This window comes from Maylandia zebra, linkage group LG1, assembly GCF_041146795.1.
Source record: "Maylandia zebra isolate NMK-2024a linkage group LG1, Mzebra_GT3a, whole genome shotgun sequence".
Lineage (NCBI taxonomy): Eukaryota > Metazoa > Chordata > Actinopteri > Cichliformes > Cichlidae > Maylandia > Maylandia zebra.
The window spans coordinates 4,519,472-4,543,549 of record NC_135167.1 but is presented as its reverse complement, the minus strand read 5'-3'; the positions used below and the strand labels follow the sequence as shown (position 1 = coordinate 4,543,549).

Below are 24,078 nucleotides of genomic sequence, written 5' to 3'. Positions count from 1 at the left end.
TGAAATTTTAATATTAACAGCAGTGTAAGTATAAATATTAATCCCCAACTCCCCAACCTACTCGTTTTTCTTTTTTCTTTTTCTTTTTTGGATAGTGATATGGCCAAAAACAGAAAGACCAAAGTTTCAAATAATGAGATAATGATATGTATGTCCAAGTAATCTCCTTGAGCTACAGACTAAAGCTTTAGACTACTCTAAATGCTCATTCAGAGTTATTATTTTTACAGTCATGGATTTGTATGTCAATGAGAGTGAACACCCCTAATATGGTCATGTTAGGTACACAGCCCTGAGTGTGAGCACTGAGACTGAGCTTAACGGAAGGAGGCAAAACTGAAAACAGAAAAATAAAACTATGAAGCTGGAAATGAGAACAATTAAACCAGTTTATTTCAAAATAAAACACATATTATTTATTTATTTAAGTATGCAACACACAATGATGTGCATTATACCAAATATAAATTCATCGTTCCCAGTTGTTTCCAGTTTGCTGCATGTCTTTAAACTGTTATTTTTTATGTTCAACAGAAACAGTACAGTCAGTGAAACAGTTGTTTAGTGAGGATATAAGCATAGTCAGGTAGCTTTAACCTCAGTCAAGAGGTTCTGTTTAGTCACTTGAATCATCACAGGTGTTTTCTACCAGTCATCTACATGTGCCCGTGCCAGCACACCTTCCAGACAGAGAGGACACACCACGAACTGTAACCTCTAACAGTTTCCAAACAGCTGTTATGAGAGGGGAAACCTATCCATAAAGATATTTTTGTACCGTAAACTGTAAACCATGGCATGGTATCTAAATAACTGCTTCTTCTTAAGGATCAAAATAAAACAGTGTCAACTTTTATTTTTAATTACTTATTTATGTATTTATTTATTACTCTGAGTAACTGGTATGGAAAATGAAGTGTGTTGGACCTGAAGATGTTTTGCCTCCTGGGTACACCAGTGAACTCATGTCACAAGAGGGTAGCAGGTGGAATTTCAGAAATAGCCACAATGTCAAAAATAACCACTCATACATGTCACTGAATGGTTAGTGGTTTAAACATAAATCAGGTGGTCAGTACGCATTCCTACACACATACACACACTCTGGTAGTATCTAACTCTATCTGACAGTAAGCCCCATGCTGTAGTGTGTGTGTGTGTGTCTACATGCATGTATATGTGCCTGCGTGCGGCCATGTGACACACCGTCCAGGATTGTCCAGCCTCCCCTTTTTGTGACTCGCTCGCACGGATCGTATTACTGGCTGCTCTCCCTGCACCGCTGAGCCCACCGCCTGTGCACCAATCACAGCCTGTCGTTATTTTACCTACGAGCACATGCATGCACGAACGCACAGACACAGGCTCTGACACACCACATCCCTGTGCTTCTCCGCTGCGTTCACATGCGTCCCCGCGTTGCGCTGGCTGCGCCAAGATGAGCGTGGTCGCCCCGGTACCATCTCACCGCCTGAGTGGGAGGGAGTGAGAGAGCGCAAGAGAGAGAGAGAAAGAGAGAGAGAGAGAGAGAGAGAGATTGTGTGTCTTTCCTCTCTCAAACCCAATCTTACCTTCTCCTGGAAGAGACCGCAACGAAGCCGTTTGTTTCGGCATCGTTCTTTTTTTCCCACCCCTCCTCCTCCTCCCGTTCTTCCTGCATCCCTCCCGTTATTGTCGGTCTCCCGGTTTTCAGAGACCGGTCGTGATTTTGTGGAAATAATTTTTTTGTATATTTTTCCCTGCTGGGTGTTGGTAGCGCGCAATTGGTGCGCGCTTCTAAAAATTCCGGCGAATGGTGGATTTGGCAAACATGGAGACGGTGGAGAAGGAATGCGGGGCCCTCGGTGGTCTGTTCCAGGCGATTGTCAACGACATGAAGGTAAATGAAAGTTTATTTATAAGAATTTGTTGCCACGGTTAAACACATGTGCTCCCTCTCTGAAAATAGCGGTGTCCTGCAGCCTATTCCCAGCTGGTGCTCTCAGATGGGCTACACGGTTAAAATACCTGAACACACGCCTCTCCTTGAAAGCTAATGCTGATTTGTCTTCTATTTAACAATGAGGTGAATGAATGGATGATGGCAGCCTTTTACTGACAGTGATGCGGCGGCCCGGTGGGTTATTGGTGCGATCCGACCCCCACCGCCTTCCTCACGCCCGGAATATTGGCTGCGCATGCAAACGTCAATCCATTCTTTTATTTTATTTTCATTTATTTTATTTTTTTAATGCAATCCTCAAATCTCAGTCCAACCACAACAACCAGGCACGATCACCGCTGTTTTCTCTCAGTCTGATCAGGTTTATGCATATGGATAATTTTGCAATCAATTTGTGCTAAATGTGAAGACCAGCTGGGTCTTATATCAAAGCCCTGTGGAAGTGCCCATATTAGCCTGGGACTCCATTCATCTCAACGGCTCCGTGGAGTGGCATGTATAATTGGCAAATATAATCAGATGTGTACCCCTGTCGTGACTGACACATTCCCTCACATGCACACGCCTGAATCTTCACCAGGCTGTCCTCAACCTAAGACCTGCAGCGACTGTGTAAGAATAGGTGCGCGCTCGACTGTTGCATGTTAAGCCTCCGTCGTCCTTGCTTTTCTGGTTACTCTGCGTCTCCGTGAGAGTGCAGCGTCATTGATTTTCTGTCAGGCTGATCCAGCGAGAAAACACAAAAGCACGAGAAGCCGCGCAGATACCTACCCCCTCTGTCCGCGTGTCTGTCTGCCCATACCGCGGCCTGCCTGTCAGTCAGTGATTCTGCAGCAACCGTGGAGTGGTTCGGTACCCACCCAAGCTGAATGTGCACCGGTGCTGCTGTAAGATGCTTTGGATGAAATGGTTGGCGATGCAGTCTCGGGTGTATGCCTGCTTGTCAGACGCCCATGCAGCTCTGCATGCTTTTCTGTCTGCCTGTCACCTAATGACACGCACCCTTCTCTGTATGTTCCACTAAAAACCAGTTTACATGCGTGAATGTAAAATACGTAAAGGTTTTTCTGTTGCACATTTCATTGCTATCTGTATGGCTTCACATGCTAGAGGTCACAGCCAATGCAGCACATTCATTGTGTTGTAAGCATAAATTATTGACTTTCTGTTGTGGGTGAGACATGTCGAAGTGACAGAAGGGGATATGATCCCGGATATCAATATCAACCCACGATCAGAGAGTACTTCCAATGGATCAGTTCTATTTAATGTAATTCAAATAATACAGGTGCATGGAGAAATGACATGACTGGCAAAATCCAGTCAATAGTGACTAGAACATTATGGACAATAAAAAAGGAGCATTCCTGTGATTTACTATTAATAGTGTTTAATGATAAAGCAGCAGAAAGAGTAGAATTTTCTGTTTGTAGTGTGCACATCTAAAAGTGATTGATGCCAAGAAGATTGAGAAGGGACTAGAATACCTAGATATCACTTTTTAAAAGTGAAATTCATATTGCAGTTGCACTTGCAGCAAATGCAATCCTCTTTTTTTATTTTGCTTTTAACATCGAGACTGGTCAATATGACTCAGACTAAGAGCAGACTACAGCGAGAGTACCACCATAAATCATGTCTCGTATTTACACTCAGCAATAAGCATGTGCAGAGATCTGTTTACAGTGATTGTAGATCCAGTGACTGAAATTTACACATGGCAGTAATGAAAATATTTAGCTTTGTGTGACATATGATTAGAAGTTAGCAGTAGCAACAGTATGTATTTATACGTTGGTAATGGTTGAGGAATGTCTACTTAGAGTGTTGTAATTGGATACATATTCAGTGGTGATCATAAATCAGTATTTTCATGTGTCTTTACCAAGGATTTGTCATTTTTTTCTCTTAAGAGCTCATGCTCAAACATATGTGTACAGTACACATTGAGATGGGTTAATCATTGCTCAAAGAATAGGCTTCTCAGTGCATCAGTATTTCATTTATTATTCATTTATTTTCTAATGCATCTCCCGTGGATGTTAACCGCCTAACTCAGAAAAATGTGGGTCACTAGAAATTGGGCTAAAGCACTCCTGACCTGATATAGTTTGTATGAATTCCTCAACCAGGCATTGAATGAACATTAGTGAAGGGATAAGAATCATTGAGTTATCAGCCCTCAAACTCTTTTTGATTCTACAGGAAACTCTGTCTTTAATCAGTGTTCATAGCTCACCAAGAAAGAAGCCGTTTGTCAAATGTAACAAATTAATAGTTTTTCTTGGAAACAAGCTGGTTTTGACAGCTTTGGTGATTAAATTGATGCATGACTTGTGCGACAAAATACACACTTCTGAGGAAGCATTTTTAAAATGCCAGTACATGATTTGTGCATAGTACCACAAACATCCACGATTCATATTTAGATTAGATTTGAATTAGTAAAAGACTTGGATACATAATTATATAATAATGTACAGTCATTTGTGAGCTACAATAAAACTGATCGTTATGTTTTAGACATCATATTCTTTAAAATGAAATACAGCACATTTAAAAGAAAAATGTGCTGATTCCTGTACACACACTGTCAAATATTTAAGAATATTCACCATCCCATCTGCATCCATGAACATGTGCACTTTGATCCAAAGGATTTGTATAAATTCGATGTAGTCTACCCTTTCATCCATAGTATTCTAAAATGTTACAAAGCTGTACAACTCCAGGCTTCTATAAATGGTGTTAATTAAAATGCAAATGTAGTGCAAATTAGAAGCCATACTGACATAGCAGTCTGTTTGATTTTTAGATCCTTATCTTTTAATTTAGAAGAAGACTAAGACTAAATTCATCATTCAAGTATTCTCACAACTACTCATGAATTATGAAAACAATTAGAAGATGAAGTGAAAGTAACTGTAAATTGCATACATAAACTGTATATGAACGATGTGCACACCCACCCTGATGTCACTCATTGTTTAGAAACTCCCAGCGAGGTCAGTGTTTTTACTGTTGGTGTCGTGGTGGTTTAAACCTGACACTGTGCTCCATGGATCGCCTACAGCTACAGGTAATGGTCTGCACCAGATCGTCCAAAAATGGTCATGTCACACGCTTGCTGATCAATGCATTTCATGCCTAGAAGAGGCAAACCATGGCAACTACACAATGGAACAGCAGGTCTTTTGCTGTGATACTGGGTTGGCTGATTTTACTGCACTGGCTCCCTATCAGACTTCGAATGTTCACATTAGGTCTCTGCACAGTTAAGCATTATATTAACAAACATTTGCAGCCATATGTCACCAGCAGGCCTTTCAGGTCTTCTGATCAGGGATCGTTATCCATCCCCAAATTTAGACAAAAAACTGAAGGTGACATTTGCAATCACTCTAGAATTCACTTCTCTCCCGTCTATGATCTGTGATCTCAATGGACTCATTCAAAAAGCAGCTTAAGACTCATCTTTTTAAACTGGTATTAGGGTAACATTTCATTCTATTTTATTGGTTATTCTTTTTTATTGGTTTCCTTGTTGGCTTTAAATTGATCTGAAACACCTTATATATATTATCCCACTAATGGATTCCAACTGCACATGACACATGGTAGTCCTTGCTCTGCTCTTTGGGCTCAGTGAGCTTGGAGCAACCTAGAGCAGGTAGAGGATTTCTGAGTGGCTCTCAGCAAATCTCCTGAGCAGAACAAGGATTATCACTGCCAGCTACAGTCCAAGACAGACAAGGGAATCTGAGGCTGAATGTTATGACAGCGACCTTGCCAGTAAGCCAGCTGGTAGAAAAACAACAGGCTCAGGAATGGACCACGGGTAGCTGTGAACAGAGACTGAAACCTCAAAATGTGAATTAGGAGTTTGTGCATCAGTATATCAACTACAAGTGTCATTGTTGTTTTGCATGAATGAAAAATAAAAACTGAAACAAAAGTTAGTGCTTATGTTTAAGAAACACTGAGGTGGTAAATGTCAAGCTCCTAGATATATTTTTATGTATTTATGGGATATTTAGCTATTGAGATTTCTGTTGAGTTGATAAAAAATGAGTTGATAACTTATTTATATCTACAAATCTAAAACACTTGGACATCTGGATTTACGTGTGATATCAGGGTTGATCAGTATACTATACTGCCTCACAAGGTTTCAAGGTTAGTACATCAGATGAGAGAATGTTTGGTCAGGGCTTCTCCCCAAAGTTTGTGCACTCTCTCAAGATGCTGTGTCCTGCCAGTTCACGTTTTTTGTATAATTTTGTTTTCTGCAAGTGGATCTATAAGCCAGTGCCCTTAGGTGTCATTGATGGTTTTCGGTTTGCAAGATTCAACCCCAGCGTTCACTGTTTGCCAGCGTCAGCAGAGTGGATTCACGCAGTTTAGAAAGCACTTTTTCTTCCTCATTTCCATCATCTTCCTCTTTCTCCTCTTGCTTCGCCCTTCCTCTTCCAGTACTCAGCAGGTTCTCCACCCGAGGCAGTCAGTCACCCCTCATGCATGTGCACATGTGCAATCTGTATGTGCATCGTATATGTAAGCTGCCTTTGATCTGATGTAGAATTATTGAGGATAACTGTAAATTAATAATGGTGCACAGTGGGAGTTGCAAAGTAGCTCATAATAATAAAACAGCCACAAAGTAATAATGTTCTTATTACTGTGTACAAGAAATATACATGGGAAACGCTCCCATATACTCATACAGCTAATTCTGTGCATATCTCTCTCTCTCTCTGTGTGTGTGTGTGTGTGTGTGTGTGTGTGTGTGTGTGTGTGTGTGTGTGTGTGTGTGTGTTTAAGGGCATTGTGTAGTTGTCAGCAAATGTATATCCCTTGAGGGCCATGTCTCGCCATTTTCAAGTGAATTGTTCACACAGGTTACAGAGGGTCAATCTGATGAGATGAAGACGTCATGTTCATGGTCATCTGATTAAATCAGCCAGTGGATAATGTTTTCTTGACAGTGGCGGGAGGATAGAGTAAAGGAGAATATAATTTTATTGTCAAACTTGCTGTATTTCTGGTATCTGGATACTGCGCTGTGTCGTGCATGTTCAGTTCTTAACATTTTTTCTCCTTTTTATCAGACTTTAAAAATCCTGTGTTGTGCTTTTGTGATTTTTTTTCCCCAGTTAAAATTGGTTTCATTAAATAGTTTTTTTTTCCTTTCCCCCACTGCTGGAAAGACCTTGCTGGCAATCCAGGCATTTATTCCAAGAGTCATCTATGTAACACATTTATGTGATGTTTCAAACAAGTGTTTCTTCAGCTAATAATAATGTTCTAATAATCTTAGCAAGCATAGCACACTGAATATTTGCAAATGCAAAAATGCAGTTGAGTCTTCATGTATTGCCTGCGACGACGTTGTTGGCATTATGGGATGCACATCAAAAATACAAAGTTATGATGCAAGTCATTTATGATCCACTTGCATGTGTGGCAGCAGTGCTTTCATGTAAATGACTGCCCTATAGCTTCACTTATCCTAAATGCTGGCTTTACAGTGACTCTGAACGGCAAGTTAAATTCCACAAAGGAATTGAAAAAGGAGAAAGAGCTATTACTGCCATTAAAATGTTGCTGCTGGGTTGTATCAGAGGATAAGTGGTTAAGACACCATATGCCTACAAAGACCCTTGTTTGATTCAAACAGGGGACCTTTGTTGTATGTCACAGTCTGCCTCAATCAGTGTTTATGTCCTGTTTTTTTCTGTTTAAAGAGAATCCTAAAAATACCAGATGAATTGAGAGTGTTAAATGGACATAGTGCTTGCCTGAGTCCTCATTAACGTGTTGAGCAGGAAAAACAACAACCCCACCAAACCAGCAGAAGTGGAAGTAAACTGGTCAGTAGCCTCACAGAGACAGTTCATTGTTGTCCATCCCTTTAAAAGCTGGTGACAATTATGCCCCATGACCCTTGGCCATGCCACAGAACTGAAGATGCTCTGTGGAAGCAAATCATTAGTCCAGTCTGTGGTGCGCTTGTGTCCATGTGGTCCAGGACACTTCCGAATGCAAGGTCTGTTGTTTAGAACAGAGGCCCGGGTTCAACCCAAAGATGGAGGAAAATCGACAGGCAGATTTCTCCACGTAGCTCGTGTATGTCCATGCAGCCTCTGCTACTCACACCAATGAGCTTTTTGCAGCACAGACATCAGCACCAGCATGTTAGCTCATGCTGCAGATGTTTGATGTTATGTTTGATTGTATTGCCTTTCAGTGAATTTCTCACAGATCTTTTGACAATGGGCATCAGTATGACATATGGGTTATCCCATGTCTTAATGACAGACCTGCAACACTAATAAGTCTGTTAACTTGCACAATTAGCAGTTCTGTCCTGGAACAAACAGGCTAAACCTTTTTTTTGTTGTCAGTTCTGGAGGGATACTGCTGGATACTCCAGAAGTGAATTCACATAACTTGCAAATCTACTTTCTTTATGGAAATACATGAAATGCAAATCGAATGATTTATTAGAAGGATTGCTGTATTTCTGTAATCTATCCAAGCTGAGTAAGTTTAGCAGAATTAAGGCAAATAGATACAAATAGATACTTTGTCGTGATACTAGTTTTTCTGTTCTTCCTGTTCTTCACTTTGCTGTGATATTGAGTGTTTAATTCCTGTTTTCATTATGTTAACATTCTTATGCTGAGTTTCAGTTTGGCAATTCTGGTTATGGTTCATGTGTTTATTTTTATTTTTATAATAGTTTTACTTCCCTCAGTGTTTATGAGTTTTATGTTCAATTTAAGTTATTCACAAAAATGTAAATCACATTGTATCTTATTCACATTTTCACATTGATTTAAAATTTTGTTTTCTTTTTTCCTCTGGAATGATTTTATAACAATGGTTTTGAAAAGTTCTATACAAATAAAATATCATTATTATTATTATTATTATTATTATTATTATTGTTATTAGTAGTAGTATGTTTTCTTCTCTCTCTCTTTAGTATTTTCTCTTTTCCCTGCGTACTGTTTCTGTTGTTTGCCACACCTTAGTTTGCCCCACCACCTGCATGGTTGCCTTCTGCCCTCTGTGTACATGTAATGTTGCCTTTTTTCAAGGTTCATGTTTGCTTTTTTACTGCTATATGTTGTTCTTTTCATCTTTTCATTCCCTGGCTCCCTCTGTTTATCTTTATTGATTCCTGTTTGTTCCTTGTGTTTTTGGATTTCTGTTTTCAGTTGGAACTTTGTTTACACTGAACCTTTTTGGCTGTAAGTCTTGCTTTTTGATGAAATATTATGCCTCACTTGAAGAGTTTATGACAAACTTGGTTGATTAATGGAAATTTTGATTTTTTTTTTTCTTTCATTGTCCTCATCTGGCAGTTGAGATTGGTTATTATTGCTAACTGACACAGTTCAGGTTTCTGCTAATAACAGTAATAGTAAGAGCACTGTTTAAAAACAGAGAGCATAATTCCAATCCTAATTGCATCTAAAGTTAATAACTTTGGACTTTAATACTGAATCTTAATGGTGTTCAGAGCAACTGCTTTGAATTTGTCAAATTCCATCAACACTGAAGCTGAGAGGCACCAGCAATATCAGTTGTAGTAACTTTTCAGGGGCATCTATTAAATTTTTAAGAGTTGGCTAGGAATTTACTATATACTTTTTGCTATATCCAATAAAATGAAATGACTGTACTCTTACTAATGCTGCAGTTTTAGAATGTATTGACTTTGATATTCCTAAAATATGTACTTTAGAGAGAATCAGATTTTTAAAGTCGCAAGAAGAAGCAAAAGTTGAGAGCGAGGCTTTGTGTTTCTTTCATTAAAAATAACAAAGAATGAAAACAAGAAAAAAAAACTTACAGTCCATCATATACTTATGTATAAGATGCCAATATTCCAATAGGACACGCAAAGGAGCATCTCCCTCGTTAGAGCTTGTTAAAATCTCAGAGGTCGTTAGGGCCCCGAGGCTCATTAGAGTCGGTAGAGATGAATGGGGAGGACTGGTCTTGGGAGGCGTGGAGGCTACTTGGGAGCCCGCCAAGACAGCTTCACTCAGTGAACCCTTTGTCAGGCCTGTCAAAACCTTTTCATCACAACTCAGCTGTTTACTGTAAAACACGCTGATCATTATGAACAGGCCAGAGGCTGACACAGAGAATAACAATGAACATGGCAAATCAATATTCTCCTGTTCATTTCAAAAAGAAAGTTTTCTTCATGCTCTATATGTCATCATTTCATTTCATAATCACATGTATTTGACAAGCATTTGATTTATACCAGCATTAGTGTGAAGGGCATTAGTGAGCAGGGGCTTTCACACTCACAGTTGCTCTCATCATTTTTTAATATGAAGGGTTACTGTTATGAACGGATAGATTTTAACGGCAACTGCAATCTTTTTCTAAACCTGAACATTTTTAGTGCCTAAACTTAACCAGCAAGTGGAAGATAGAAACGAATCAGGGACATCAGTCAGGAACTCCTGCTGACAAACCTGCAAGCACGTGCCACTATCTGAAACCTCTTTATGCAGACTTTGTATGTGGGATGTCACAACACCAGAAATCTGGTCGAAGGCTCTAAATACCTGAAGAATTACACGATGCTCATTACCCAGCTCAACAGCTAAACAAAATGATCATCAAAACAAAAATAAACTCCTATATTGAAAATACATTTTAAAACATTGATATAGTGGAAGATCAAAATGTTAAATCATATTTTTCAAGGCTACTGCTGATACAGTGCCAAGACTTTAGCATAAGCATTTAATGTTAGCAGGTGTGGCAGCTATCGAATGGTACCATAACTGTGTGTCCCGGTGACATCCCTGCTATCTATGCCGTAGGATGAAAAGGGGTTGGCTTTGCACAGCTTCACTCTATTCACATCTTAGCTAGCCTGAGGTTGTCACTTGGGATAATATTCCAAGGTAGGTTTTCCATCCACCCATCCATCCATCCATCTTCCTCCACTATTAAATTCAGGGTCCTTTCACAACAAGACATATGTGGTATTTCTTGAAAACAGTTAATTGGTAGAATCTATTGTGTTTCGTATCATCAGCTGATATATAGCATTAGCAATATTGAACTGCAATAGTATTACAGTAATGCATTAAAACAAGAATAGCTCAACTAAGTAAAAGGAAACTGAAGTCATAATTTCTTTAATATGTGAAGGTCAGCCAGTCCTTAACTTTTAAGAACGTTTAAGTGCAGTTTTGTATTTTGCTCTATTTTGATCTCCACACAGTGGCAATATGGCCCACTAATATAATTAACCATTGATACTGCCATGTGATACAGTGGTAATACATAATATTATGAGGCATTACAATCAAGTTCCACCTCTCATCTCTGTACATGAGGGGAGTGACGATAACAGCTGCACTTAGTCTTAGAAGCCTGATGGGCACACCTTCAGCATCCAGTGACAACCCTTTGACAAGAGCGGAGCAGTGCAGAAAATAATAACCTTCAGCCCAGTAAAGGAAAAGGGAAAAAAAGCCACGAGTTTGGATGATTGATGGCTCCTTGTGAACATGCCATCCAGTGAATGATAATGCACCTCAGTCTCATCTTTTATCACTGTGCAGGGTGTAAAATGTGTGCATCTCTGTGTGCCTTTTATGATTCAGGACTGAATATTTATGCTTAAAGTGTGTGTGAATCATTACTTGGCCTGGAAATTAAGGCTGAAATCCACATCATAAGTCAGTTTTCTTGTTTACTGGCTAGCTGATGATTTTCTCTTTCTTTGATTGGACTTTTTCCCAAATTAATGGACGTGTGGTTCTGACTTGCTGGACTCTTTCCCATAACCTCCTCTGCTTAACTGCATCAACCACCCCAGCTCCACTTTGTATGTCATATAGATTAGTATATACTGTTATTTTTATTTTTAAAAAACTGATTTTGTCATTTTAAGTCATTATAGTGTTGCTACCATAACTAGCAGCAGAAATATATATTAATCAGTGTCATCAATGTAAAACGTCACTTCACTTTTAGATTACCACCTTTCAAAATATGGAGCTGCTGTCCTTGACAAGTGCCAACAGCAGATGTTCTGTACAAGCAAGATGGAAAATAGGACAGGTGACACATCAAATAAATGCAGTCAGACAACATCATGATCTGAAGTATATGTTTGCATATAGCATATAGGTGCTGGTGCAATTGCTGCTACGCTCGGAGTAGTTTTTGCTATTATACTTGTTAATTAGTGCAAATCTAAATTTCCAATTTGACCGTAAATTTCCAATCCCCACCCTAACCAGTCACAACTGAGCCTGGTTCCGCTGGAGATTTCTTCCTGTTAAAGGGGAGTTTTTCCTTCCCACGTTTGCCAGAATCCTTGCTCATAGGCTCTCATCTATTTGTCGGTGTTTCTCTATATTATTGTAACGTCTAGCTTACAATATAAAGCACCTCAAGCAAGCTCTCGTTGTGATATTGGGCTATATAAATAAATGGAATTGAACTGAACTGAACCCTATCTTCTTCTGTAGATTATTGTTAGAGCACTTGATGACACTTCAATAGATACTGACACAGACTGAACACAGATAAGGGCACATTGGCAAGTCTCAACAATCTCAACTAGTAAATCTAAACTTTGGGTTTCAGCATCTTACCAGCTAAACTTTTCTTACTTCTCACAGTTACAATGATTTACTACTAAATGAGGTCAGTTGAGTGTTTTCTATAGTGGTATTTTTGTGTAGTGCAGCATCTCTGCTGTCTAGGGCTAAACCTTGATTACTTGACACTCACAACTGAAAACAGTCATTGATGTGATACTTCTTCGAATGCACAGTTGATGCATTTTAATGTAAATTCCCCAGGGAAGTGTCTGTATGGTCATAAAACACTGGCAGGTATTTGGACGTCCAAACGGAAACCTCTTGCTCAACTTATTATGATGATATCAATGTTACTCAGTCCCATAATAAAGAGACACGTGTGTAGAAATTTAGCATAATATCTTAAATTTGAAATTAATTTTTTTGTGTTTCCTGTTGGGTTGCTTCATGTAGGTGGAAATTCTGTACTGAGGGTTGGACATTGCTAAACTGACACTCAATGCTGAACCAGCGATGGCTTTCTAGTGATTTGGTGGATGTTAGTCAGTTAAAGGAAAAAGATTTATCTGTAGTCACAAATAATACCATGTAACGGTCCTGAAATAGTGTAATGTCATGATCCTGCTAAAGCACCGGTTAAATATTTTTAGCTGTATCCTATTGTAATAATGCTAATATTCTTTGATTCTCGGCTTTCATTCCTATTATGATACACTTGATTGATTATGTGTGTATGTTCATATCTACCCCTGTTTGGCATATTACATGACATTCATCAGTGCAGTGTATGATGCAGACATCCCAGATGTTTCACTCGTAGGGAGTCTGTGATCTCTGGCCTAACAGCAGAGTGACACAACAACACACAGATGGTTTCCTCTTTCCTTCATCACTGTGTTTAGATTGGAATTAGCTGCTGCACTTCATCAATTATGCAGTGAGGCAGCTTCATCATTGCTGCGCTGATTCTTTTTTCTCCAAAACCAACTGCCAGGTGATGTGGTGGAGGATGTGCGTAGTACCGGTTTATTCAGAATGTTTAAAACTGATATTACATACGTGACATTTTCCCCTGTTTAGTTTATCGATTTTTAGTTCAACTACTAGCTTCTCTAACTGAAACCACAAAATGCATATGTCCAGTGCAAATGCACTTCATAGGCAGAGGTGGAAAAAGTACAGACATTCTGTACTTAAATAGAAGTACAGATACTTGTGTTAAAAAATACTTTAAGTACTAAGTAGTAAGTATGTTTTTTTCAGTCGAGTAAGAAAGTAAGAAAGAGTAAGAAAGTAGCTTGTTGAAGGAAAATTCCACCATTCCACCATGCAAAGGTAACTGAACCTTGTACTATATTACTATATTAATAAAATAATATTAGTACACAAGAATAAAAATATGATTCCAATCTTAATTCTAATTCTAATGGATGTGCAGCTGTGAAGGCCTCCACACATGAACAGTAAAATGAGTACAGTCAGGGGTTAAAGTGGAATCTGGCATGTGGAAGAACCCCAAGACTGCAGTCTAGTGAATTCAACAAGATGTCAACAGTTTCACGAGCCATCATGGCTGATTTCCATTTCGTACACTAACAGTATGAGGTCTTTATACTAGACAGTACTGTTGATACGTTGAGTGAATTAATCTAAGCATCATCATCTTAAATCTAAATGAGTTTACTTCACTGATGTAAACCCAGACTGGCCATAAGGAACCGCAGCCACTGTGCACGAATAAAAATAAAATAAATTCACATTCAATTCACAACAAGCTAACTTTGTTATGTCCCATACAAACTAACCAGTAATTTAACGCAACATTTAAATAAAAATAAAAAAATAAAATAATAAAATGGTTGCACAAAAGCAACCATTGATTTACGCTAAGTATTTATTCATTTAGGCAGCCATTAATTTACTTTACTTTTTACTTTACTTGACTGAACCCTTGAAATTCCTTATAAAGACTGTTCAGCATTTTGAACATCAACTAGCGGTTGTGTCTGTCTGCAGTGGTGTGGCGTGAAGTTGTGTGTTGACTGAAGGATATTGATACTGTTGCAAATGAGTACGTAATCTGATTGTTTTTAGCGCTCATTGGTATCTGAGAAAACCCTAGCAGCAGCTCTACTCTGGAGTCTACTTACTTCTCGTCACTGAGTATTTCCTCTAACAATTGTTTGGAGAAAGCTTTGTCATGATGTCTGGTATCTTATTCTTTTAGTCAGTGCCCACACCTCGTGGTCTTAGGTGACGGTAGATCAACCATTTAATTGATTCTATTGTCTCAGTACTTTTGTTACTCTCCAGCTTCATTCCCAAACTTCAGACTTGGCAGCTAATTCTGAGCCACTTTGTACTCAGGTGCAGTCTAGACTGAGCGGGACATCATCATAACCAGAGGAGTAATCTTCTCAACATGAAAATTTAAATTCTAAAAAGCAAAGTCAGGCACCATCAAATTCAAAGAGTGACTGATATTTTATTGATGATACAATAAACCAAATCTCTGTGAGTTAAAATAATGAAACAGGAAAATATTGTAGTTTTACAGGAATATACAAGGTCTAATTTGCTGGTAAAATTAATATATTAGAAAGGCCCAATTTGGAAAAGACTGTAATGTAACATAATTGAATTCACTGGCCACTAAACTCTATCTAGCCACACTGAGCAGGAACGTGAAGCTTTACCTATGTAACTAAATCCCAGTTAATGCACTGGTACTGTTGACTAAAAGGAGATTAAACACATCACCATTCTTTCTGGAAGAGATATGATATATAACACTCTTTCTGTGGGTTATACATCCATCCCCAACCTTGATAATAGTGAGTTTGATCCTCGTTATGAAAGCAGATGATTATGCATATGGAGCACTGTGAAATTAGCTTCTATTGTTTGATTCTTGCATTTCTCTTTTAAAGTGTGAACTGGCTCAGTGATACGACCAAAAAAAAAAAAAAAAACTCATGCTAATCCTTACATCCCTCTCTGCCTGCCTCCACCCGTTCCCTTTCTCCCTCCGTCTCTCTTGCTGGATTTCCTCTGTTTTTTTGTCTTGCTGTGGGGGAGACAAAGGGAACAAAAGAATGAGAGGAGACAGTAAGCTTCCCGTCCACTATAGTGGAGTGGTGGAGTGGAGCTCTCAATAGAATGCTGGGCAGACTGGATGGACTGGTGCTATGAGAACTAGGCCAGAGGACTGTTGATAGTACCCCAGAGTCTAGAATCAGAACTGGATTAAATGAAGGATTACTAGAAAAAAAAGAGTGAAAAGAAAAATATATATTGCTGAAAGATTAAAGCACAGTTTGTCTACCTTTTGATATTTGCACAACTATCAAAAAGTAAGTTTTAATTCAGCTAAAAAAAAATAAACAGGAAACTGTATCCATCAAATGTACACCTGAGAATCATATAATCATTCTATGGGTTCATGTCACTTATTGTTCTTGTCCACATTAATGAAATTCAAACCAAATGGCCTTCTTAATGTATCCTGATCATACTGAATTACCAATATGTTTGTTTTGTAGGAACTTCTGTAGCTGGCCACAAATGTCTTTTTCTGCAGCAGGAGTTGTACTTTCAACATCCCCAAGCATACAAGGGTCCACTAGAGTCCAAGTAACATAAATATTGTCATCAGAGAGTGTTCATAAGGCTCTCTGAAGATATACATTCTCCAAGTGGAATAAAAAGTAGTAGCATGTGTGTGTAGTGCCCACAGTTGTCCACAAGGATGATATTATTCTGTTTGTTTGTTTGTTTGTTTGTTTTTTAAATAAATACAGCTCACCATTTTGATATTTTAGTTATTTAACGTATAGACTCATGCAAAGTCTTGTCAGTCTCGTGCATTTTTTAGAACTTGTCTGTAGATGACACCACGGTCTAAATCCTACTTAACTTGGATTTTTTTTGAGTGATTTTCCAGCATGCAAAGAAAAAGAAGTCAATGGAGGAATCATCAGATTGATGATAAAAAATAAAGCTCAAACTCTACAGCCCTGAACTTAAAATGTCCAAGAAGGCAAATGTCTACTTTAATTGCATTGAAGATTAAACAGTTTTTATGCTTGGTGATTTCACTATGAGTAAGTGCAGTGTAGCTGACTCCCTGCATGCTCTATCCAGGCAGCACTGTCGCCAAACTGAGTATTTCCAGTAGCCAGAATGCATTTGAACTGGAATGCACTGCGTGTAAGGACGGGAAATTCGGATCATGACCCCAGACGTTAACTTCTAACTCACTGTTTCAATTGCAGCAATTTACTCTGTGTTTAGAAACTCAAAAAGTGATGAGTCCTTGCAAAGATCAGGAGAACTGGCATTATCTCTCCATCCATTTTCCTCCACTAATCCAATCGATGGCCATGAATCTTGCCCTATCAGCTTGGCTAGGCTCTAGTTAAAAAGTGGGTTTCACCATGGACAGGCTAATTAAAAGTATTTCACTTCATAGTATCAATGCACTAAGGCTTTTCTTTTTTGTGTTTTCATGTTCTACCTATGCCTGCGTGGATATTTTCTAGGTGCACTGGCTTTCCTGAGCAGTCCAAATTAAGCAGGTTAAGTTGACAGATGATCCTAAATTAGTTTTGTTGTTTGTTTGGACTGTTGAGCAGCTACAACCCTTTATGTGACAAGAACCGGACAACTTTCCTGTCCCAAAACTTCAGCAACTGGTCCCTTCAGTACTCAAATTTCTACAGACTGTTGTTAAAAGAAGAAAGAATGCTATGCTGTGGTAAACATGGCCATGTACGCACTTTTGGGAAACACTGAAAACATTTGTTTTCTGTGTTCTATTGTGAATAAAATGTTGGTTTATGAGGTTTGCAAACTTGTTTTTACATTTTACACAGTGTCCCAACTTCTTGTAATTTGTATTGTATTAAGAACATACACTTTTGAAGCTCAGACTGGATACTTATATATATGCTTTCGCAACACACATTTACTGTAAAAAGGATTTTTTTAACAAAGGAAAAACACCCAAAACAACTGCTTACCCTGTCCACCACTAACAGTGCTTTCTGATAACTACTAGATGTTCCATGACAATCAGTATAACATGGAAACAGGGATACCGCTAATTAATTAATTGTCACCACTAATTAACTCAAAGCAGATGAACCTTGTTATTCAAAACTGCTAAGGATGGAGAAAAAGGAAAGAAAATAAAACCAATCAATTAAAAAAACATGCAGTTGTTCTTTGAACGTTAATCACCATTAATTTAAAGAAAGCTACACTTTTGTGATTTGGCTTCAACATTTTGCGGTCACATTCATCATCCTGTTCTGTAAGTCCAAAAACAACTGATTGTTTAGCTTCATGAGCAAAATAGACAGATGCAGAAACTGTTGTATGACAGTGATTAGTTAGTTATCACTAAGCTATTTTCAAAGGGTTTCTATTATAATGAATGGTTTTGCTTAGAGTGCAAGTCCACTCTCGATAGAACATGAAATCCAGGCAGCAGCTCAGCAGTCTAACCACATTCGGTTTTGCTACATCCACAAAAAAAGAAGCAATAAAGGAAAAAGGAAGGAAGGGAGGCTATAAAGGAAGAGAGAAAGACAAAGTGTCGAGGTGAAGTGGAGCTTGAAATTTCTGTTATGATATTCTATAAAAGGAACACAAAACCATTCTAATTACATGATTATGCACACGCTCAGCTGATACATGGCCGATCCAATGTCTTTAGAATTTGACCCATTTTTAAACAACTGACTAAGATGAGAGGAAGACGGCTGGGATAAAGTTTAGTGGTGCTATGTTTACAATAAATGGATGGCTGTTGTGTCTGTGTATGTGAGCAAGAGGTAATCGTGCATGCCCTGTTGATGTTTTTGTGACACAGGAAGTGGTGATGTAACAGTATACAATCCCAGAGCTTTTTCGCACACTCACTGTCTCCCACTGTCTGTGTCTCCCACACTCTGATGTATTTGCCCCTCGGCCACAGTGATGTTCCAAGTCCCACAATCATCTGAGAGCAGTGGTTATGGTCGCGGTCTTTTAGCTCTCTGGTTGAGACAAACATACACGCAACGACATATTTAGGGAGCAAGAAGCTGTGCAGGCCCAGGGAATTTTAATCTCCTTAAATGCAAAAGTCCACACATGTGTCACTGACCCTGTTTTTGTAAGAATATTTTAAATCTTAGCCTCATAGGTTTTAAGTGTCAACTAAAGAAAAGTACCAATTGTGTAATCACTGGTTTTGTGTGTGTGCAGGCAGCACGGTGGCACGGTGGTTGGCACTGTTGCCGCACAGCAAAAAGGTCCTGAGTTCAATTCCACCATCAGGGGTCTTTCTGTGTGGAGTTTGTGTGGGTTCCTCCGGGTACTCCGGCTGTCTTTGGACAGCATTCCTCCCGCTGTCCAAAGACATGCAGCTTGTGGGTTAATTGGATAATCCAAATTGCCACTAGGTGTGAATGGCTTTCTGTCCCTGTGTGTTGGCCCTGCCACAGACTGGCGACCTGTCCAGGGTGTACCCCACCTCTCGCCCTATGACAGCTGGGTTAGGCTGACCCTGAAAAGGATAAGCGGAAGCGAATGGATGGATGGTTTTGTGTGCTTTTTTTCAAGAAAGATGCCTATTATGCAAAATCTTGATGCTATTTTTGAGTATCCAGTAAATCCAGTGTCAAATTACTTTAGCTGTTGGCTCACCTGATACCTTTCTATGAATTCAATCGTTTTTATTTGTTATTTAGCTAGACTAGCTGTTTAGCCTGTTGTGTCTGACTTAATCAATGTCATATCTTTTGTCACTGATGCCTTCTGGCTCGGTCCTGAAAGTCTGGGTCCCGCTCTCCCCACGTTTCACATGGAAGGGCCTGTATTTGTATAGCGCTTTTCTAGTCCCTAAGGACCCCAAAGCGCTTTACACAACCTGTCATCCACCCATTCACACACACATTCACACACTGTATAAAAAAGCAATTTAGACTACGATTCATGTTTAGCCATATATTTGTATAGCATTTAATTCCATGCACCTTAAATCCATAGCAAAATTAGAATCAACAATTAAAACAGCATGCATGTCTTTGGATTGCGGGAAGAAGCTGGAGTACCCAAAGAGAACCAACACAGGAATGCTGAAAACATGTAAATGCCACACAGAATGGCCTCGAGACCAAACCCAAAGCCTCCATGCTGCCATCTGAATATTCAGTGCCACTATCCCACAGAGACAGTCTTCATTTAATCTGGAAGCTACTGATCATACCTCATACCTCACAGCAGCATACAGTGTGTGTCCTGCATTTTAAGAAGCTGAAAGCAATCACACGCATCCTTACTCAGTCTTCATACAGTAACTTACCACCAAATTTTTATTGGATTGAAATTGCACAAATATGCTAATAAAGTGAAGGATTCCCCTCGTGTGTATGTATGAGTGTGTGTGCGAGGAGGAGGGCATTGCTTTGGTTTATCTTCCAGCCACACTATTTAAGCTCCTGCAAAGGGAGGGTGCAGGGTTACTGTGTGTGTGTGTGTGTGTGTGTGTGTGTGTGTGTGTGCGTGCGTGCGTGCGTGCGTGCGTGCGTGTGTGTGTAGAGGGTAGAGGGAGTAGCTTTCAGTACCAAGGGGAAATGGTACTGTGATTTCAGACCAAATTAAGCCACATCAAACAGGCCAGATCAAAGAGTATACAGGCCTTACTGTCTGTGCCAGGCTGACATCACGACAGGATACCCCACCCCCCAGAAACACACAAAAACATCCACTTCCTCCTTCTTTCCTTCACTTTCATTTTTTCATTATACCCTCCATTTCCTCGAGTTTCTATTTTACACTGGCAGATTTCTCATATTTCACTGTTCCTGTAAAGACATTTTTGACCTCATGCTGATATAAATACACCCGCCAACCCCCGGCACGCACAATTTGCAAGCATTTAACAGGGTTATAGGTTAACCTGGATCAAGTATAATGTAATATGTGCTGGGGGTGTGTGATAGAGGAATCATCGAGTCTTAAGAAGTGCTAGGAGGATGGGGGAGTAGCATCCATTAAGACACCGTTTCAGCTTTGAATTGTGTTAACGATCTTGGCTGTTCTAGTCAGACCCTTTGATGCTGCCTGATGCCAGTGGCTGTCAAGTCTTCTCTATATGTGTGTGTGCGCATTTGTGTGTGTCTGTGTGTTGGATAGATGGATTAGATGGCTGCATGAGGAGGAGAGGGGGTTGATGATGAAGGACGGGGTGAAGCGGGGGTGAAAAAGGGATTGGGGGATGCAGAGTACCAATGGAGGAGAGAATGGAATTGGTGTGTGTGTGTGTACATGTTTAGATATCTTTGTGAGGACAGAAAAATGTCATGCTACTATACTTGTGGGGCCTAACAGTCACTTATGGGGACAAAATGCCGTCTGCACGAGTTTGAAGGCATTTTTCAGGCTCAAAATGCAGTTTTAGTATCAAGGTTACAATTAGGTTATGGTTAGGTTTAGGCTGAGGGTTAGGATTCAGATTAGGCATTCATTTTTGATGGCAAGGGTTAAGGTAAACAGCCAGCGAAAGCATTATGTCAATGAGATGTCCTCACTAAGATATGAAAACGTATGTGTGTGTGTCTGTATGGTTTTAACTTGAAAAATGTAGAGCTAAAGGACATCAAAGCATATGAAATGAAAAAGTCTGTAGTGAATTTACAACAAAGACACTTTTCTGTTATCAGAATATTTGTTTATTTTTAATTCATATTGAACATTATTGGTATCAATTTAAACACACGCATGCACAGAAACATATATAAGCAAAATGCAATGCAAAGTCTCAAAAGTAAAACTTTTTTTATTCTTCAAAAGCAACTCTTCATGTTAGAATATTATTACTACATCATTATCTTCCCACCCCATATGGAAAAGAAATAGTAAAAACTTATATGTGATTACTCATGAAAGTGGCCACTTTCTCATTACTTTCATATATTGTTTTAGTAAGTATCCAAAACATACAAGTTTCATTATATAATTTTTCAAGGGCTCTTATATCTGTTTTCACTCTTGTATGCTTTTCATACAAGTTTCACACAAGACAGATACAAACTAAGATTTATATTAAATCTTTTCCATATGGGACTTCATGTATCTTTTTTCTTCTGGCATCCTTTTTAACACGTGTATTTTGGTTTGGTAACACATATATGCAGTAAACTTTTGTCATTAAATGATATTTTTCCATTTTAATGTGGATCCCTTTCTTTGTGTTGTCAGTGCTCCTATCCTGTGTGGGAGGACTTCAGTGCCAAGGCCACCAAGCTGCATTCCCAACTCCGGTATGCTCCACTGCACAACACACCACTGCACAGTCGACAGCTTTTGAATTATGAAAATATTAAGAGAATATTTAATGCCAGTTTCAAAACAAGACAGATTAAAGTCGAGAGAATTTGGGATTTTTTTTTTTACCTTCAGTATTTAGGCCTTTAGACTTCATTTAAAGGCATAGACTAAATATGAGAATGCAGTAGCCTGAAAAGTGGGCCTAATATAGGGCATTAAACCAGTTAATATGGGAGTGGATAACTGGGTGTTACAGTTTTAACACACTCTGAGATTTCTTGTAGGACAGTCCTAGCAAAAACTGTGGAAAGGTATATGAGTCCCACATCACAGACATGACTTTTCCACTTGCTTTTGTTCGCAACGCTGTTCCCTTCAAAATATTCACATTCTGTTTTTTCAGACATGCCCACTGTCGCATCCAAAAGATGAATCAGAAATGACAATGAATGAAATTAAAGTGTTCATCTATTTGATATTTTAGTTGTTAAAATGTTTTTATTAGTGAGAGGCCTTAGAGAAATCTTGTACCCTTTTCACTTAAATCCAAACCTCACTTAAAATGAGTTGAGGAAGTTAAGGCTTTAAAACTGACACAGCAGCAGGTATTGTTGGTACAGCTCCATTTTTATATACAGTTTTAAATATAGTCTATGTATAAATTCCATAATACCATAATATCCTAATATCATGTGAAGTCAGGCTGAAGTTTTGTCAAAATGCTTTTTTTCTGTCCATAGAACCACTGTGTTGGCTGCCGTGGCCTTCCTTGATGCCTTTCAGAAGGTGGCAGACATGGCTACCAACACCAGAGGTAGGATAACAACGTGTGTCTGCGGGTTTGTAAGAAAGAAACAGCGACTTGCTCAGAGAACTGTAGGCTCTGTGTCTTCTGTTGTTGCTTTTCTGAAATGCCCTCCACATTGCAGAACTATCAAGAGTATTATTATGTTGTTGAGATATTATCAACCAGCCTTCTAAAGAGCCATCTTACTCATGAAAGTGTTTCCAGTGTCCTCGAGGTAAACTTTGTCCCAAACTTCAAAACAAGTTTACTGCTGTTTACAGAGACAAAAACATGATGGAAGTACCTCAGAGAGGTCAATCAAATCTATTTTTGTAGCAGGATGCATTTTATCAGGCATCCCAATGCAATGGGAAACACCTTTTAAACACTGAGGCAACAGGGGACAAAAAATACGTGCATCAGGATTTTATTGCTGGGAAAGAAAAGAAATGGAAAGTATTGGTTATTATTTTTATTCCATGGAGTCTTTTTGAGACACACAAAAATAGTCCTTCATTCTTTCTTGTCAAAGTACTGTAAGAGTTTTTGAGTTATTGAGAAAGTTCTCACAGAGGTAATGTTTGAACATCAGCAACCTGCAGAATAGTTACAGTCCCCAGTACTCCAACTACTGTACCGGAGGAATAACTAAGATTTTTTCCATATTTTCATATTGGTCATGGTGAATACACATAAAAGCCAGCATCAAGCGTCAGCATCAGTAAACCAACATGTTAATGCTGATTGGTGAGTGAGTAAAGTGTGAGTAATGCCAAATGCAGGGTGCAGAAAAACAGACCAAAATGACTAAAACTCATATCTATAAATGAAAGTGATAAGTTGTTTTTGCGTCAAATGAATCAAGTCGGTCATGTAATAGGTGTGAAATCTTCATAATTCATGAATGACACAACAGTAAGCTCAGTGTGAAGTAGGAAGTAGCTCCAGAAGTATAGCCTCAGATTGTTTTTGTACCCAATGATTTTGGAAGGTGTAGCAAAAAAATTTATTTTAGGGTGAGAAATGCTTGTAAAGCTCACTGGGTGATTGTTGCTGACAGAGGTGCAGAATGATAGTGAAGTTCTCACTTTATGTAGCAAATAAACAGCTTGAATTGTGTGCAATGCGACTACTGCACTTTAAACTTTGTCTAATTGTCATTTTTGCTACAATTCCATGGATCATGTTTCCTAAGAAGAGCTTACAAAAAATGTGCACATTATACACAGCTGGTAAAACCTGTGGGTAATGTGCCAAACAATTGTAACTTTAAACAGCTGTTTGGTTGCTTTCTAGCAAGTTGATTCACATCTTAAATTCCTAAAATGCCCATGATTAATGTTGTTACATTTTTTTTTTTCTGCATGGTACTCAGCCAAAAATTCAACTGAGTTTATAGACTTATGGGCTATGGATTGTTTTCTTGTGTGTTTGGC

At 38.9% G+C, this 24,078-nt stretch overlaps 1 protein-coding gene across 3 annotated transcripts in view; it reads left to right on the top strand.

Annotated features, from left to right (window-relative positions):
- The first annotated feature begins 1,356 nt into the window (after positions 1 to 1,356).
- Positions 1,357 to 24,078, top strand: part of LOC101465995 (protein MTSS 2) — a 78,258-nt gene continuing 55,536 nt past the window's right edge. The window contains exons 1-3 of one of the 3 annotated variants that reach the window (XM_076888186.1): positions 1,357 to 1,879; positions 21,787 to 21,848; positions 22,596 to 22,669. In XM_076888186.1, coding sequence (XP_076744301.1) covers positions 1,793 to 1,879; positions 21,787 to 21,848; positions 22,596 to 22,669 — 223 coding nt within the window. In that variant the 5' untranslated portion in view covers positions 1,357 to 1,792. The remainder of the gene's footprint in view (positions 1,880 to 21,786; positions 21,849 to 22,595; positions 22,670 to 24,078) is intronic. The other 2 variants (XM_076888201.1, XM_004539832.3) reach the window with 2 other exon arrangements.